Source organism: Colobus angolensis, unplaced genomic scaffold (genome assembly GCF_000951035.1).
Source record: "Colobus angolensis palliatus isolate OR3802 unplaced genomic scaffold, Cang.pa_1.0 Scaffold168, whole genome shotgun sequence".
In the NCBI taxonomy this organism is placed as follows: domain Eukaryota; kingdom Metazoa; phylum Chordata; class Mammalia; order Primates; family Cercopithecidae; genus Colobus; species Colobus angolensis.
The window spans coordinates 95,001-111,826 of NW_012114799.1; the positions used below are offsets into that span (position 1 = coordinate 95,001).

Consider the following 16,826-nt stretch of genomic DNA (forward strand, 5'->3'; position numbering starts at 1 on the left):
TTCTATGACTTCTTTAAAACAGATATGGCCAATGCATTATAAATTCTGACATGGATATTAAGCAATAAAAGTAAAAGCAATATTTAACTTTCATTATTATATTCCTAAACTTCACAGGTATTCTATATCATAAATTGTAAATATTTATATATCTAATTATTTGATTAGTGCCTATATCCCTTAATACATAATGAGATCTTTATGGCAGGAGCTCTCCTATTTTCTTTCTATTGTATCTTCAGCTGTAGTTGTGGTTGGGACAGAAAGAGCATATAAAATATAATGGACTAATTCAATCAAATAATCATAGGCAATATAATATATTTTAAGCCCCAAGAGATAATAGATTGCATGTCTATGTTCTATGTATTATAAATCTGTTAATTTTATTTCAAGATTTTTTTTCAACCAGGCTTCTAAAAATTCCTCTGTTACACTGTTATACACAGAAAACATGCATAAACATGTACATATAAGAACTAACCATGAAATAGATTCTATTGTCAAAAATTGTGGCAAAATATTCAAAATAGAATTACCCATTTAATGACATTTAAAACCTTGGAGATGATGCTGATTCCTCTATTTCCAACAGGTTGAAGGTAATTAACCAACAAAGCCCTACCCATTTTATCTCCAAGCAAATCCTCCACCCACCTACTTTTTACCTTCTCCATTAGCATCCCTGTGCATAGTTCAAGCCCTGCATCTTGTCTTATTTGTATCACTGCAATAGCATCCAGAATGGTCTCTCCGTTTCTACTTTAGTATCCCTAGAAAATGCTCTCCATATAATTGACAGAGTGTACTTTTAAAATATGACTCAGATATTGCCACCTTCTTTCTTCAAAGTGTACCTATTGCTCACAAAATAAAACCTTGACCTACAAAACTCAATATAAATCTTTCCCCTAGTTATCTTATTGAGTTCATCTTGTACCATTCTCCATCTATGTCCACCACTTATATATTTTCTGTTCTTGGAACAGATCTATATAGTTTGAATCCTATGTTCTTTGTAATTACTGGCCTTGGAACCTACACCACTCTTCAATTTGACCTTGAAATATTACCTCCATAGTGAGTCTTTCCTAAGCACCTAATCATTCTCTAGACCTCACCCTATGTTATTTTTCAACAAGGACTTAAATTTACTAGCTGACATTTTCTTGTATTTTCAATGAATTACTTATTTATTGTCAGTCTGACAAACTTGCCTTGCCATTGTATCCCCATAATCTGGAATATTATCTGACACACAACAGGGGTCCAAACAACAGTTGGCAAATAAATTAATAAAGTAATAAGACATAATGAGTCATTTCAACAACGAGGCAGAAATATTATAAAGATGGTGGCTCAAGCCTGTAATCCCAGCACTTTGGGAGGCTGAGACGGGCGGATCACGAGGTCAGGAGATCGAGACCATCCTGGCTAACACAGTGAAACCCCGTCTCTACTAAAAATACAAAAAGCTAGCCGGGCGAGGTGGCGGGCGCCTGTAGTCCCAGCTACTCCGGAGGCTGAGGCAGGAGAATGGCGGGAACCCGGGAGGCGGAGCTTGCAGTGAGCTGAGATCGGGCCACTGCACTCCAGCCTGGGTGACAGAGCGAGACTCCGTCTCAAAAAAAAAAAAGAAATATTATAAAGATGGAGACGTAGAAAAATCTCTACAAGTTTCTAAGAGACTGAAGAAATTCAAATATAAACTAGATTATTTCAGCCAGATATATCAGGGGAAAGAAGAGAAGTAGAGTAGTAGTTCCTAACAATAGGTGCTGCTTGCTTGGTGGTAGTTGTGTGTGTGTGTGTGTGTGTGTGTGTGTGTGTGTGTGTATGTGTGTATAATGCAGCCAAGGTTGTCATCCTTTGTTCACGAGGCAGTATTTCAACATGAATTGAAAACATGGATGGAAACAATGACGGCACAGGTTATAGTCATCACAATATTTAAAACATGTTAAAAACAAATATGACTTCAGACAAGTTAAGGCAAACAAAGCCATGTAAACCACACTTACAGTTTTCCTCTTTTCCACTCACTATATGATGTTTCCTTCCTGATTATCTGATAGTAAAATGGATAGACTGTTAGATTGATTGATTGATAGATAGATCAATATTTGCATATATACATAGATCTATATGTAGGTATCTATCATCTATCTGTATTATGTGAACATATGAATAAATACATATAAACATAATTATATTTAATTTAAGCATCTTTCCTAAAAGTTTTAAGTAAAAATTCCACAAATAAACATAGATTATTTTTACATATAAAAAACTAAAGGATTGTTATTTATTCTTAAATTTATTTAAAAGGTATTTTGAATGGAATTCTCAGCTAGTAATATTAAAAACAACACTGGATTAGGAATCAAGAAATGTTTGCCCTAATCTCAAGACTACACTAGATATATTGAGCAAGTCTCTTTATTTCTCTGGGTCTCAGTTGTTTTTTATTTTACTTCTTTTTAATTTAAACTGAAGTAGGAGACAGGGAAAATGCTTTCTAGCTCTATAATGAGCTGTCATTATTATTTGATGGTTACCAAAAATTGAACTTCCTTGAATGCTCATGCATGTTTCACAAGCAAACTAAAATACTAAATTAATGTATTTCCAACATACTATTAAAATATCTGTATTATATAATGTAGAGTGTGGATGGGCTGCAGTGTAGGCAATGCATAGTTCTACATCATCAAAGCTGTGTAAATTGAAGTATTCTGAAAGATTGAAAGAATTATTTTTTTATCATCAACTTCAAAAGCTTGAAAAGTTTCTTGAAAACGTACTTTGTTTGCTTAAGTTCTATCATAAATTAATAAAACACTGAGTGTTTCATTTTATAACATTTCTTTTTATTAATAATTTTAATTTATAAATTATAATTGTATATATGTATGGGGTAAAATGTGATGTTTTGCTATATATGGATGAATACACAACGTGAAATGATTAAATGAAGCTAATTAACATATTCATCACGTCACATACCCATCTTTTCATAGTAAGACATTTGAAATTTACTCTCAGTAATTTTGAAATACACAATACATTATTAACAACTCTGGTCACCCTGCTGTGTTTCTCAAAAGCTTATTATTCCTTCTGTCTGATACTTTGTATCCTTTGACTAATATTTTTTAAAATTTCTAATTGGCTTTCCATGAGTGGGAGACAGCAATATATAAATTATTCAGAAAGAAAATGAAGGGCAGAAATATCCATCAAATGTTTAAGCAAGAGACTTGACTTCCTCAAATTGGACTGACTGGTCCTGGATACAAGTCAGAGAGCTGACCTCTCAGGAAGCCAAATTCCAAAACGATTGCAAACAGTTGTTATAAATCTAGCTGCCTGTTGGTTTCCAGCATCCTGTCTGACACCTCCAGCTCCAAAGAGACTAAATAAGAATCTTCTAAAAAATCAACACTGGAACTGTAATCTTTTTATTGCATATATCTAAGAGGATCTATCAGACAAGATTGAACAAAGTTCTAGTTCATATAATTAAACAAGTGTCATCTAATTTATTTTTGTCATTATTTTATTCCTATCTGAAGAAAACAATTTAGTTATATTATTTTTATATTACTTGGATAATTTTGTTTATATATTACTTAGTTTTTTTTATAAGGATGACTTACTCAACAATAAACATAATTAAATGGCTATGAATGTGGATTTATTAATAACACTATCATTATTGACAATAAAATGGTCATACCATCTGAGATACTTTGTCCTCATGAATAAATTAGTAGAATCTAATTTCTAGATCCTTCACAATGGTAATTTAGGGTAAAAAATAATAATGTAGTAGTCAATTTTAGCCCTTTAATCCTATGGAGAACTGTATGAATAACTGTTTGAAACTGCAGGGTAATCCTGTCATACTTGCAAACACATAGAGGCAACAAGACTATTTCTTCTCACACTTTTAATTAAAATAGTGCGTGAGTAGACTTCCAGTGTAAGGATCAGAAATGTTCTTTCTAATTTTCCTGTTTTAATGACCACCACTTTTTAAGCTATACTGGAATTCACTTTCATATATATCTAATTTACAGAAAATTGTGAAAAGCCTAAATATCTATGATAGATTCAATGTTTTCTTTCCTAAATATAGAAACTGTCCAATCTTTGCTGAAACATGTATTATTCCATTCATTTCCCTAAATGTACATCAATGGTACATCCTATTTTGAGGACTGAATTGGAAATTACCTAAATAATGTAAATAAACATAATAATCATTGTTAAATAAATATTGTGGATATAATAAGTAGCTAAATATTTTCATAGTGGATGATAAAAATAAGATAAATATGAAGGTATCTAGCAACAGGAAATGGTAACTGCTATAGCGAGGGGAAGGACATGCCCAAGCAAAAGACGATGAGATTCAATTATTCATAAGCACAATGCACCAATGAAAGCAGTTATGCTGACTGGAGTCCCCAGTAGCCATCAGTTTTTATCCTCTATCTTAAAAAGGAACAATTGCTTCCTAGTTAAAAAAAAAAGTTGGCAATGGTCAAATAAGTGATACTAACTTATCTGAACAAAAAAGTCTCAATTAGAAGTATGAACCAAAAAGCGTAAGAAAACTGGGTCACACTTTTATTTTATACTCAGCAATACACACAGGAGAGGAAGCCAAGGTCAAATGATCCTACTCATGCATGCTGGTCTTCTTTGCAGGGTTGTTCTTAAAAAGAAGAAAAGTACATGAAACTAATGACGCTGAAAGCCACAGCTTAATATCTCCCTTAAAATTACCAATTTAAAAGTCATTACTTTGATCCCACCTCAAAAAATTGCCATCTAATTATCACATGGTTTTTCTTGTATCTCTGTCTAGAACAGGGTTTCTCAAACTCTACACTCCTGACATTTCTGGTTGTGTTAAGTGTAGGATGCACATTTCTGACCTCTACTCAGTAGATTCCCACAGCAAACCCCTCACATCCATTCAGGACAATCAAAAATGTCTCCAGAGCTGACAAATGTCTCCTGGGAGTAAAATCTCCCCCAGAGGATAAACACTGGTCTAGAGAAAGAAAGAAACAATACTGTCAAAACACAACATTGATATGTACAGTTCCGGTGGCTTCACTGATTAATCAGTATTAGTTACACTACTGATGTCTATCACTACTGGGATTCCAACAGATACTGAGTAGACCAAATCTTACTAATAATTAACAAATTTTCCATTACTATTGGCCATTATGTGAGGCCACAGAGCCAATCAAATTTTCTGATAAGATTTCCTCATCTCAAATTTTATGAGGTAAAATTTTTGATGCCTTTGTTAAGTAGTTCTTTATCTGTGCTACTGTGTTTTTGTTGTTGTTGTTGTTATTATTGTTTTAATAAGGCACCTATTTCCTCAAACACAAATGGAATAATAAGTTCCTTGATTCCACAGTGGTACGCAGTTGGATCTAGCACCTCCATATACCCAGCAGCACAACAAATAAAACAACCAAGAAACAAAACCAAAAACACTAGGATGACATCCAAGCCAGCTGATGCTGTCTGTTTGCATTATAAATCAATGAATCTTCCTTGGTTCTTCCCAAACCTACTATTTTGTAATGGCCTAGATGTAAGTAAACGGTTAGACCAATGAATATGTAACTAACATTTTGCTTGGAACCATTCTGCTTCCATATATGAATTTCCTTCCTGTGTTATGGCTATTTTTAGTAGAATGTATTTAAATAGACTTACAGAGTTTCAAAGATTTCAGATGAGACTCTTATCTCTCAATTATTGCTTTTCATATTAATGCATAAGATATATATTTTAGGGGGCCACGCTCTGTGACCCACGCTTGTAAACCCAGTGCTTGGTGAGGCCACAGAGGAGGATCACTTGAGGACAGTAGTTCAAGATGAACCTGGGCAACATAGTGAGACCCTATCTCTAAAAAAAAAAAAAAAAAGTTTTAAAAAATTAGCTGAGCCTGGTGGCACACACCTGTGATCCTAGCTACTCAGGAGGCTGAGGCCGGAGGTTCACCTGAGCCCAGGAGTTTAAAGGCTGCAGTAAGTTATGATTGCACTACTGCATTCCAGCCTGGGCAAGACAGCAAGAGTTTGTGTCTTAAAAAAACAAAAAAGATACATATTTTTAAAATCTTAACTATACTTAAGTACATGGGGCTTCGACTTATGTTTACAACCCCCTTATAATTTCAAAAAGTGATTAGATAAAATAATTTATGGCTGCTGGTATGTTCAGCCATGGCCGCTGGTGATATTCAAATTATTGACAGTGGAAACAGTACAGCTAATAGTTAGGAAACATTTTCCTCATTTTGTCATTGTGGATGAGCTTTTGTTTGAAATAGTTCTGGCTTTAAGAGATAACATTTCCAAACACTTAGAAATTATAAAGAGCAGTTTTGAGGCTAAACCACTTATTTCTCATCCTCTAATTCAAAAGTTACATGCCCCTTAATTTCCTCCTTTCATTAGAAATCCACCTACCTTCAATCCAAAAGAATGCCTTAACACAATTATTTCATTTTTAAAAAAGTATTTTTTATTTTGGCAACCATGCCCAATATTTATTTTAATCATAGAGTCTGCTAAACAAAAGTACACATTAATCATATTTAAAATGTGTTTAAGCTGAAAAGTGATAATATGATGTTAAATTTACTTAATTTTTAAAATATATTTGTAGTCATATTTTAGCATAATATGTCTTACTATAGAACAGGCCATTCTCTTAGGACATTTTTATCAATAGTATGTTTATTTTCTCAAACGACTTGTCATGCTTTCATTTCAAAGCTGTTTATACTGATCTGATCCAATTAATTATTATTATAATTAAAATATTGATAATTGCTCACAGAAAAACCAGTAATATTTGTTTCAATAAAATCTATTTTTCAACAGAGTTTCCTGAAGAGAAATTAAATCCAGGTTTTATCCTAATGTTAGTCTTAAAAACAAACGTGTATTAAATAATGCCATCTTGAAGTTAGGAGAAAACGATTAAACAAGCTCCTTGAAATCATCTGGAATTATGGGAATTCCTATTTTTGTTCTCAGTTTTGGGTAACTGGTTGCAAACTGATGCCACCTTCCACTCCCCTAACCCCTCCCCCCACATTGAATTTAGATACCTCTAGGACTTATAAATTGCTTAATTATCTGTGCTGTGACATAAACGTCCTTAGGGAGCCTATGAATCTTAGAAGATAACTAAATTAGAATATTTACTAAATATGACCCTGTGGTAATTAAGAGTCATGGCCAACATAGAGGAGAATAGAAAGAGACCTCAAAAGGATTTAAAAAGATATAACACAAAAGCACAAAGATAAAACAGCATTAATTAGCACATGGAGAAAACCACGATGATATGAGATGGTGATGGTGTGTAGTACCAACAAAAAGAATTGAGGTAATGGAATAAGAATCTAAAACTTTTGTTTGTTTTGGTTTCTTTTTTGATGTATCATGGAAAATAAAAAGGTAATGAATAAATAATGGAAAGTAAAAATATAACTAGTGATGGGGGAAAACCTCATTGACTTGCATGAATGAGTATTTAATAAGGCACGGTCACATAATAGAATAATTCATACACTGAGTATATCTAATCTGAATGCTTGGCTACTGACGGCCTAGAATCTCCATAACATTATGTTACTTTATGAAAAAAAAAGAAAGCAAAAATTAAAATGCATTCCATTTTTGTTCCCCAAACTAATTTCATTAAAAATCCATTCATTCTGACTTTAATCTGTATATTATTATACCTTCTCATCATTATCGATTCTGGAATTCTGTCTCCTTTCCTATCTTCTTACTAATGGCTAATTTTCCACTATTGACAGTATTTCTCAATGATTTCTCTAGGCTTTTTTCTAGTATCCCTGAGGACCATCCACTGAAGAAATAGTAAATACTGCTCTATACTGTTTATTAAAATTCTCCATAAGGGTTAGTATTATCTCCCAAAGGAAATCCACATTCTTAGACAGTAAGCAATCTGCTATACATATCCTTGACATCCCATGAGTACCATAAAGAGTTGCACACCAAGTAGCTATTCTTTGATTTCCTGTAAATTAGTTTAAAAACAAAAATGTCATTTTTCTTCTGACTGATGATCTCATTATTAATGTACATTAGTTGGCTGGTTAAATTTAGCTCAATGATATGTAATCACTTAATGATTGTAATGACCTTTTCTCTTTAATATGTAAAAATACTAAACAGAACGTTCTTAGTCAATTTCTTCCATAGGGCCATTCCATAATAAAAATGAAGATTAAATGTTTATTTTAAGTGTACAAGTATGAATACATTTTTAAAAGTAGCCAATGATTTTGCTTATCTTTTTATTTTGTGGGGATTTTCTGAGAGCTTCTAATATATTTTGTCTGTATTTTATGAATTCATCTAATTGGCAGTCTATTGAAACTTTAATTACAATAAAATAGTAAGTAAATAACGGTGTACTATTTTTCATTGGTGTTGAGTAGCTAGATTTTCAACATTTGCAATAGTAATTCATTATCACTTACCAAACAGGTAATTATAGCTAAGTCTCCTAACCTTAGGGTACTAGATTTTTCAGAAAGACAAAGTGTGTATTAAAACCAATATTGATACACACAGTAATTTAAACCATGTTGGCGAAACAGTGATACAAAATAAGTGAAATGGTACTGACAGAATCCTAAATTCTAAAAGTAAAACACATCAACCTCAGCTGAAGACCAGCTTTGGAAAGCCTTTCCATCTGATCCAGAAAACAACAGAACTAGAAAGAAGTCAGAAAGAATGAAAAGTAAAGAAGAAAGGAAAGTTAATAATAAATAAGGCTAGACTAGCCATTTCTTAACCTTGGCATTTGTATGACTAATGTTATATGTAAAGCATTGGGAAAATTATTCTTTCTAAGCAATTACTGTTCATGGAAATATTTCTCCAATTACTAACAAAAGTAAACGGAGAGAAAATGAAGCAGATAGTCACGGGGTATTTTCTATCAATAGATTTATTGATAGAATCATTTCTATCAATGATTCTCATGCTATTCCAGCCCCAACTTTTCACCTGAAATGCTTTACAAATGCTGGAGCTGAAGAACAGAGAGTTACGTACATCTAGAGAGCTTTCTAAACAGTACTGAAACACGTAAAGTAATTAATTATTCATTACTTACAAAAGTTGTGTTTTCCAATAATAATGTGGTAGCATTTGTTTCTATATTCAGTTTAATGACATGTCCATTCTCGCTTTTATACACCACATCTGTATCTGCAACAACAAAGACATTCACAATTGACAAATACATTGACTAGGTAATATAATAACTGTAGGGGAGAAAACGTGCAAAATAAACAGATACATTAGAATAATTATTTTTAGCTTTCAATAACACAAGCAGATTTCTGTACTTGGCATTCATTCTTTTGAAAGATCAGGAAGCCCGCCTAACACATGGTCTATTGTACAATGAACAAGGGGTTAGTATGAGGTTCACTCGGGTTCATAGTTTAACAAATGAAAATTAATTACAATATGGGCAATTTGCTGCACATTCTACGGTGAGAAAAAAAATGGGCCATTACTGATGATGATCCAGTATGTTAACTTAAAAGTGCTGCCAGTTGACTGTAACTCTATACAATTCTAAGTCTCCTCAGATTGAATCATTCTCATGCAGAACTATTTATGGATCTGGTTCTTCTATCACCACTGAATTCCTATTCAGTCTCTTGAATTCTCTTTTGAGTTGTGAATTTGTTCTGTGGTATTTTATCTGGCTTTCACAATTGCAGCTCAAAATCTCTGAGGCTACCACTATATCAATGAATCAACTTTTTCAATTCTAGAAGAATTATGTCTTCATTTTAAATAATTGCATTTCTTTCAGATAAGTGCTTTTACATATTTTTGAGGTAAGTTTAGCCATGTTTGTTAGATAATTAAAACATCTTAACAATATCTCTGTCTGATATTGCTAACTTGTGGGAAAACTGACAGGATATAAGGATACTCTGGAGATAAATACATATATGTAATTATACATAATTACATATATATATATATAAAATTAGGTAAAAGAAGATAGCCACATTAAAGTATTTTTGAATATGTTCTCTTTTTAAATGATAATCTTTGTACCCAGTTTTCCCCAATTCTAGCCTTTTCTATGGTGTTGCATACACATCCCTAATCTCCTGCTCATTCTTGGAAGAAAGGTGATATTAATGGAGATTAGATTCACTACTTAAAGTAAATGAATGTGTATAAGTTACAATATCTCAGAAACTGAATGTCTTCACTTGCAAACTTATAAAACAGGTACTAAATGATGAGTTACAAAGATTATCAGCAAAAACACACAAAAGATTGTCTGACATTTTGGCAGAACGAGATTTTCTGAGTCCTCTCATTATTTAAATATTATTAATAGTTACATCTACAATTTATATGACAAGAAGCAAGCAATACTAGCAAAACTGAAGTTTGTTTTCTTCAGTGTCTAATTCAAAAGACATAGTCCAATATGACTCTCCTATTAGAGTCAAGAATAACACAGAGGGCCAGTAGTTCTTCTTAACCTTAATCACATGGGAACAATGACATGTTGGAACTGTGGCCTGGGAAACAGGGAAAGACAAATGGCCTTTTTAGCAAGGAGGAAAGTAAGGAGATAAAGAAGGGATTTCCCAGTTATTCCCTGAGGCTGGCTGTATGGACTGATAGTTCTATATGATCTTTAAATTAAGGCCTTGTATCACCTTCTGAACTTCCATTATCAGTTAAAAAGGAGTTGAGTTCTTTTTTTAATCATTAACTTTACCTGTTTTCCTTTCTATTGATGCAGAACAAATAACAGATTTACATAAACTATAAATATTTATTTTGATTTATATTATTTCCTGTCTTCCCTTTCCTTCCCATCCATATTTATGATCATGTCTCAACAGTAACACCAATCATCTGTAATGCTCGTTTGGTCTTGCCCATTGATTTGATTTCCTGTCCTCCTGCTCACAATTAATGCTTGCTCAAATCAATAGTCCAACCTCAACTTTGAGTTCTAACATCTATTCCCTCTTTGAATTTTTTAAAATAGTCTCATCTCTGGCCCACTTCCTGATTGTGATGAACATATCATCGTGGATTAGCAGAAGCCAAATAGCACGCCCTAACAAAATCATCCTCATAATATTTCCTCAATAAATTAAGAGAAAAATTTCCATTTCCATTGCATCATGGAGATAAATATAGCAAAACAAAACAAAACACTCGACAAGTAGTTTTTCTCCCAAGAGGCAGGCAAAAACATCTTTGCAAGATTGTGATAATGAAAGAAATCTAACATGGCTGGCTCCGTCTTGCTTTTAGGCTCATAGGCTGGCTGTCTTCACTCATTCTTGGGCATTGACCAAGCTAACCATGGGTGAAATTTAGTTTATAGTTTAACCTTGAAACAAGAATCATAATAGTCACTTCCTAAACCTCATCCCCTCCTTGTTCAGGGATTGAAACCACCCTTGTAATGCTAATGAAAGGAAACAAAACTGAAATTATGAAAGAGGCCTGAATTCTGCTAAAATGTAGCTGTAGTTTCTGTAATCCCTCACTGCTCAAAAGTTATGTGGCCAGAGTTTACAAGATTTGTGACTCCCCTATATATAGATAATATAGATAATATTACTGTTGTAGAACCTTGGTCTTTTGAGATGATTTTCAGACTGGCCTCACCTGGACTCATGACTCAACAGTCCTGTGACCTCCCATTCAGAGGCAGACTCCGTGCACAGTTTTCCACACTTTTATAATTGCATCTCCCTCAACCAATCAGCAGCATCCATTCCCTAGTCCCATGCCCACCAAACCCTGACCTCCAAGACTTCATGGAAACTCATTGAGTAATAACTCCAGTTCTCCTACATGGCAAATCTCATGTTACTGAAACTCTTCTTTACTGCAATACCAAGGTCTCAGTGAACTGGTTTTTGCAGTGGACAGGAAGAAATCACTGGGTGATTACACAAGCACACTGTAGAATTTTAAATTGAGATGAGGTCTGTGGCATCAGAGAGAAAGAAAAGTCATAGAGCATTTTTAGTATGAATGGTGATTCCTGGTCAAGAGAAGAGAAGAAGAAATATGTGACCCCACAGTCCCTCATAGTGAAAGAAAATCTTAAATGAGTGATAGTTTGTTATTAGGGGTGGTCGAAATAAAATTAATCATTATTTCCCTTAGAATGAAAGTAGAAGGAAGTGAAGCTTGTTTGAAAAGATAAAGACTACACTTAATATCAATTTATTTAAAGTCGATTTTCTTGGATAATTGTTTGGCCTTGAGAAAAACCTATAGAGAATTAAGATTTGTAAATACCTTTAGATCTACATTCCTGCAAATTTTACTGTTACACCTGCAATGCTGCATTAATAGAAAACTTTTAAAATTCACATGCAATTCTCTAGCTTAATAACGAATAAGGATTTTTGCATGAATTATTTTAAAAGCAACTAATATCTGCCCGTATTAATTTTCTTGGGAATTTTTTTTGTTCTTTATAATCTGGTCTTCTGGATTTCATATTTATTCTACTTTACAGTTTGATTTATAATCACTAGTGAAATCCCCAGCTTTGAAACTCCTGTTACTAAGATTAATAGTTATCTACTAGATTAATAGTGATCCTTCATTCTGGAACTACATTTCTAAACGTTGTATCATACATTTTGTTTAACATTAAGTAATAAAATATGAGTGAATCAGATCAATGACTTAAGTGCATTAACATGGGAAGATTAAGGTAGGTGTACTTGAAGTATTCTTAAAACATGACATTATGCATATCTACAAGGTACTTTGATTAAATAATATTTTCTCCTTTTTAGCTCTTTGAGAGTTAAGAGCCAATTATTTTGAACACCATTCAACTCAGTCAGTTTTTTTTTTTTGTTTTTTTTTTTTTTTTTTAAATGAAAATGTATGGCAGAATAGAATCACTATCTGGCCTATGTACCCTGAGATCAAAGAACGTATTTTCAGTCTGCAGTATCCCTAACTATCATTACTGTCATTTCGATTCAATTCTTTCTTCCATAATTTGGCATATAAAAAGAAAAACATAGTATCCTAATTTAAAATCTTTCAGGTAAATGGAACGTTATATTTTATACCCCTTCCACACAAAGCAGATAATATAGCATTTGCCATTGTTAATTTAGTTCTCAATGTGATATTGAAATTAAGAACTAAGACTTCTGCATCCACTTTATCTATCAGGACCAAGAACAAAGGCAGCCTACATTCACATCATTTTACTGTTTGTTCTAGGAAGTTCTTGTTCATGAACTTAACTGTGTAAATCAGAACAAAAATCTTTTTTTTTTTTTCAGAAAATGGCTGAAAATTAGTTTCTAGAAACATTAAAGTCCTAAAACTGGGTAAATTGCTCAATTATCAAACAACTCACTTCAAGATTCCTGCCTTTCTGTGTCTACCAGTCCTAAACTATTACCTCTTGAAGTGTGCCTAACCAAACTAGAGCACTGAAAGCTCAGTCTTACTTACTCAAACCCAGATTTCCAACCCTATTCATATCTCCCCCTAAACTTCTCCTTCTGGACACTCCGACTCATTTAAAATGTTGTCTTTTCTGACTATTATAGGTAATAAACTCAGCTTCGGTTAACAGGTTAGGCTGTGAGTCTTCTGAGAAGTTGAAAAATGACAAAATTCATCTTCCATGTGTATCAGTATAAAATTCCCATATTGGTAGTTGGTCTTGCTAACGGCTAATGTAAGTATGCATTTAATTTTGATGTGATAACCTACTTTCAGTGTTTCAAAATTAAATCAATCAATAAACATATCATCTATCTCTACGTAGGGAAAGAGTTTTCAAAAAGTAGAAAAAACCTTGGCAAATCAGTTCTCTGAGAAATTGTAATCCAAACATAACTGTCAAGTAAAACTATTTTGATATATCCACAATTAAAATTCTGTAGCAGTCCATGTTTTAAAAGAAACTATACTTAATAAAAAAGCTGAGCAATTAAAAATAAAACGTGGAAAAAAAATGAAATGACTATCACAGGAGACGCTCAGATAAATCTAGGAAGGGTTTGTTAACTAACAAGTTAAGATTTTATTCTTTAATTAACTGTATCAATGGTAAATCTAGAATATTTAGCTATTCATAATTAAAACACAGTAAGCTCCTCATTCACCTCTCCTACAACACTGCTCACAACAGTGTTAAACTTTCCTCACATTTTGAAGAGCCCCAGGATCCCTTTATTTAGCTGAGAAAACTGAGGCCATTAGAAATGGCTTCAATATCCTTTATTTCTACTTCGAGATCTCATTCCATGTACACTCTTTGTTTCCCAAGACTTTTGGGAAGAGATGAACTTTCTCCTTCGCAAAGAGAAACTCTGTTGTATAAACAAGTCAATGTGTTCTAAGCTCTTAAATATCTTCGATTTCTGCTTAAAAAAAAAAAGTATGGCCAGGCATGATGGCTCATGCCTGTAATCCCAGCATTTGGGAGGTCGAGGGAGATGGATCACAAGGTCAACAGAACGAGACAAACCTGGCCAACATGGTGAAACCCTGTCTCTACTAAAAATACAAAAATTAGCCGTGGTGGCATGCACCTGTAATCCCAGCTACTCGGAGGCTGAGGCAGGAGAATCACTTGAACCTGGGAGGCAGAGGTTGCAGTGAGCCAAGATTGCACCACTGTACCTCAATCTGGCAACAGAGTGAGACTCTGTCTCAAAAAAAAAAAAAAAAAAAAAAAACAGAAAAGAAAAGAAAGAAGTACATTAAGTCTGGTGTTTTTCTCTGTTCCTAGTTTTTTCCCTTTCACACTAGGCCTCAATAAAACTTTTGCCTGAGAGGTTTCCATAACAGCCATATTCTCCATAACAGCCATACATGCTATTCTGCTATTCTCTATATCTTCTGCAATGCAGCTGCAGTTTTTGCTCTCCTGAAATTTCAGACTTCCAACATCATCACTGACCTGCAATAACCAAGTCCAATATGCTCTTCCCCCATGCTTAATCTCCACCTAACTCAACTTCATAGTGTGTAACAATGATGATGAACAGTAGGATTTTGCAATCCTCTTGACTTTGAACCACTACCTTGCCCTGGTATTTGTTCTTCAAATTTTCCTTTCAATTGCTATCTAAACAAAGGCATCCTTCCAAACTCAGCTGTAGGCCCCTTTTTTTTTTTTTCCCAACAGCTCTTTAGTGACTATTTTACTACTCACACCTTCTTATATTGATTCTTAAACATTCAACTAAAGTCCTGATCTTTCCCATATGCCAGTTCTATATTTCCAATTCTATACTAGATCACATATCTTGTAGACATATAAGACTCAGTACTAAAATTAGACTCAGTACTAAAATTAAACTTTTTATAGTTTTGGCTCTACTAGCTCTCCAAATTCCATTTACATACATACCATCCTGTTGGTTACACCTTTCCTGTATCTTTATCTCCTATATTAATATTGTTATTTATGACCACTCACCCAGACTATTGTTAGTTTTGTAAGAGTTTTCTATGCCTCTAGGTATTACCATTACACAGCCCAATCAATTAGACACAACACTTCCCATTACCTCAAACACTCTACAAAGACCTGTGGCTTCCTAATCATAAAATATAAAATTTAACGTACATTTATATATTTATTATCTACAAATAGTCTATAAAATAGTCTAGATGATCTGTTGCTTACAGTTCTCTGCATGTGTAAAACTTCACTCCCACTCAGATTTTCTTACAATGCCCACAATAAATACACCAGATCTTGTCCAAACTTTTAATTTTTTTCAAAGCATTGTTAAATTCCCAACACCTTTAAAGTATTCACCTAATATCTCTCTCTTCTGAACTCCTAAGCCATTTAATATTTAATCATATAATTCCTTTCGATCTTTTTTACTGAGTTTTTAAAATTCCATTTTGATGTGTTTGTTTTGGGTTTTCAATTACTTTATAAACTCAAGAAGGGACCTATTTCTTGTTCCTTTGAGTATTGGAACCATCTACATCAACACATCTTACTGTTTACATTAACACAATTTGCTATTCAACTGTCTGCATTGATACAACTTTAATATTTCAGGAAATTCTTGCCAGGAAGCTGAAGTTGCAAATAACCATCTTTTTCCAAGAACTTTCCAAAAATCCATTTACTTGAAAAATAGACTGTTACCATCTAAGGCTCACTAAATATATCTTTCTCAGAACAACATGCAGCACAAACAAATGACTGTTTCCTATTTAAGAGCTTCTCCAAAGCACTCACATCCCTCAATTCACCTATCCTAAACTCTTAATCACAAATTATGCCCAACTCTAATCAAGACCACGTATTGAAACACCTGTCAAACTACATAACCCCAAAACTTCATAAGCATCTCTTCTTTGCTTTTCTCTTTCCATATGCTGCTCACTTTCTGTGACAAAAGTGATCTTTTTTACCAAACTAAACAATTAAGTCAGCCATGCTTTATCTTTAATAGGTTATTTCGGTGGAACTTTTGGCGAGCCACCATTCAGTCGTTTCTAGTTTTTACAGTATTTACTATAGCCCCATCCAGTAGAATGATCACAGCAAATATTTTTGTTTCCTCTAAGGTTTTTACTACATTTATCAAATATATATATATATATATATATGTGTACTTATCCATATATACTCATATAAAAGCCCATGCATGGCATTTTTATTATTTTATTAGTATAGTGCTTCTCTAACTTTTTGGTCTT

At 33.3% G+C, this 16,826-nt stretch overlaps 1 protein-coding gene across 1 annotated transcript in view; it reads right to left on the minus strand.

Annotated features, from left to right (window-relative positions):
* Window positions 1-16,826, minus strand: part of DPP10 (dipeptidyl-peptidase 10 (non-functional)) — a gene marked incomplete at its 3' end in the record, with an annotated part of 355,691 nt that overhangs the window by 18,424 nt on the left and 320,441 nt on the right. Inside the window, exon 4 of the mRNA XM_011937742.1 lies at window positions 9,214-9,308. Coding sequence (XP_011793132.1) covers window positions 9,214-9,308 — 95 coding nt within the window. The remainder of the gene's footprint in view (window positions 1-9,213; window positions 9,309-16,826) is intronic.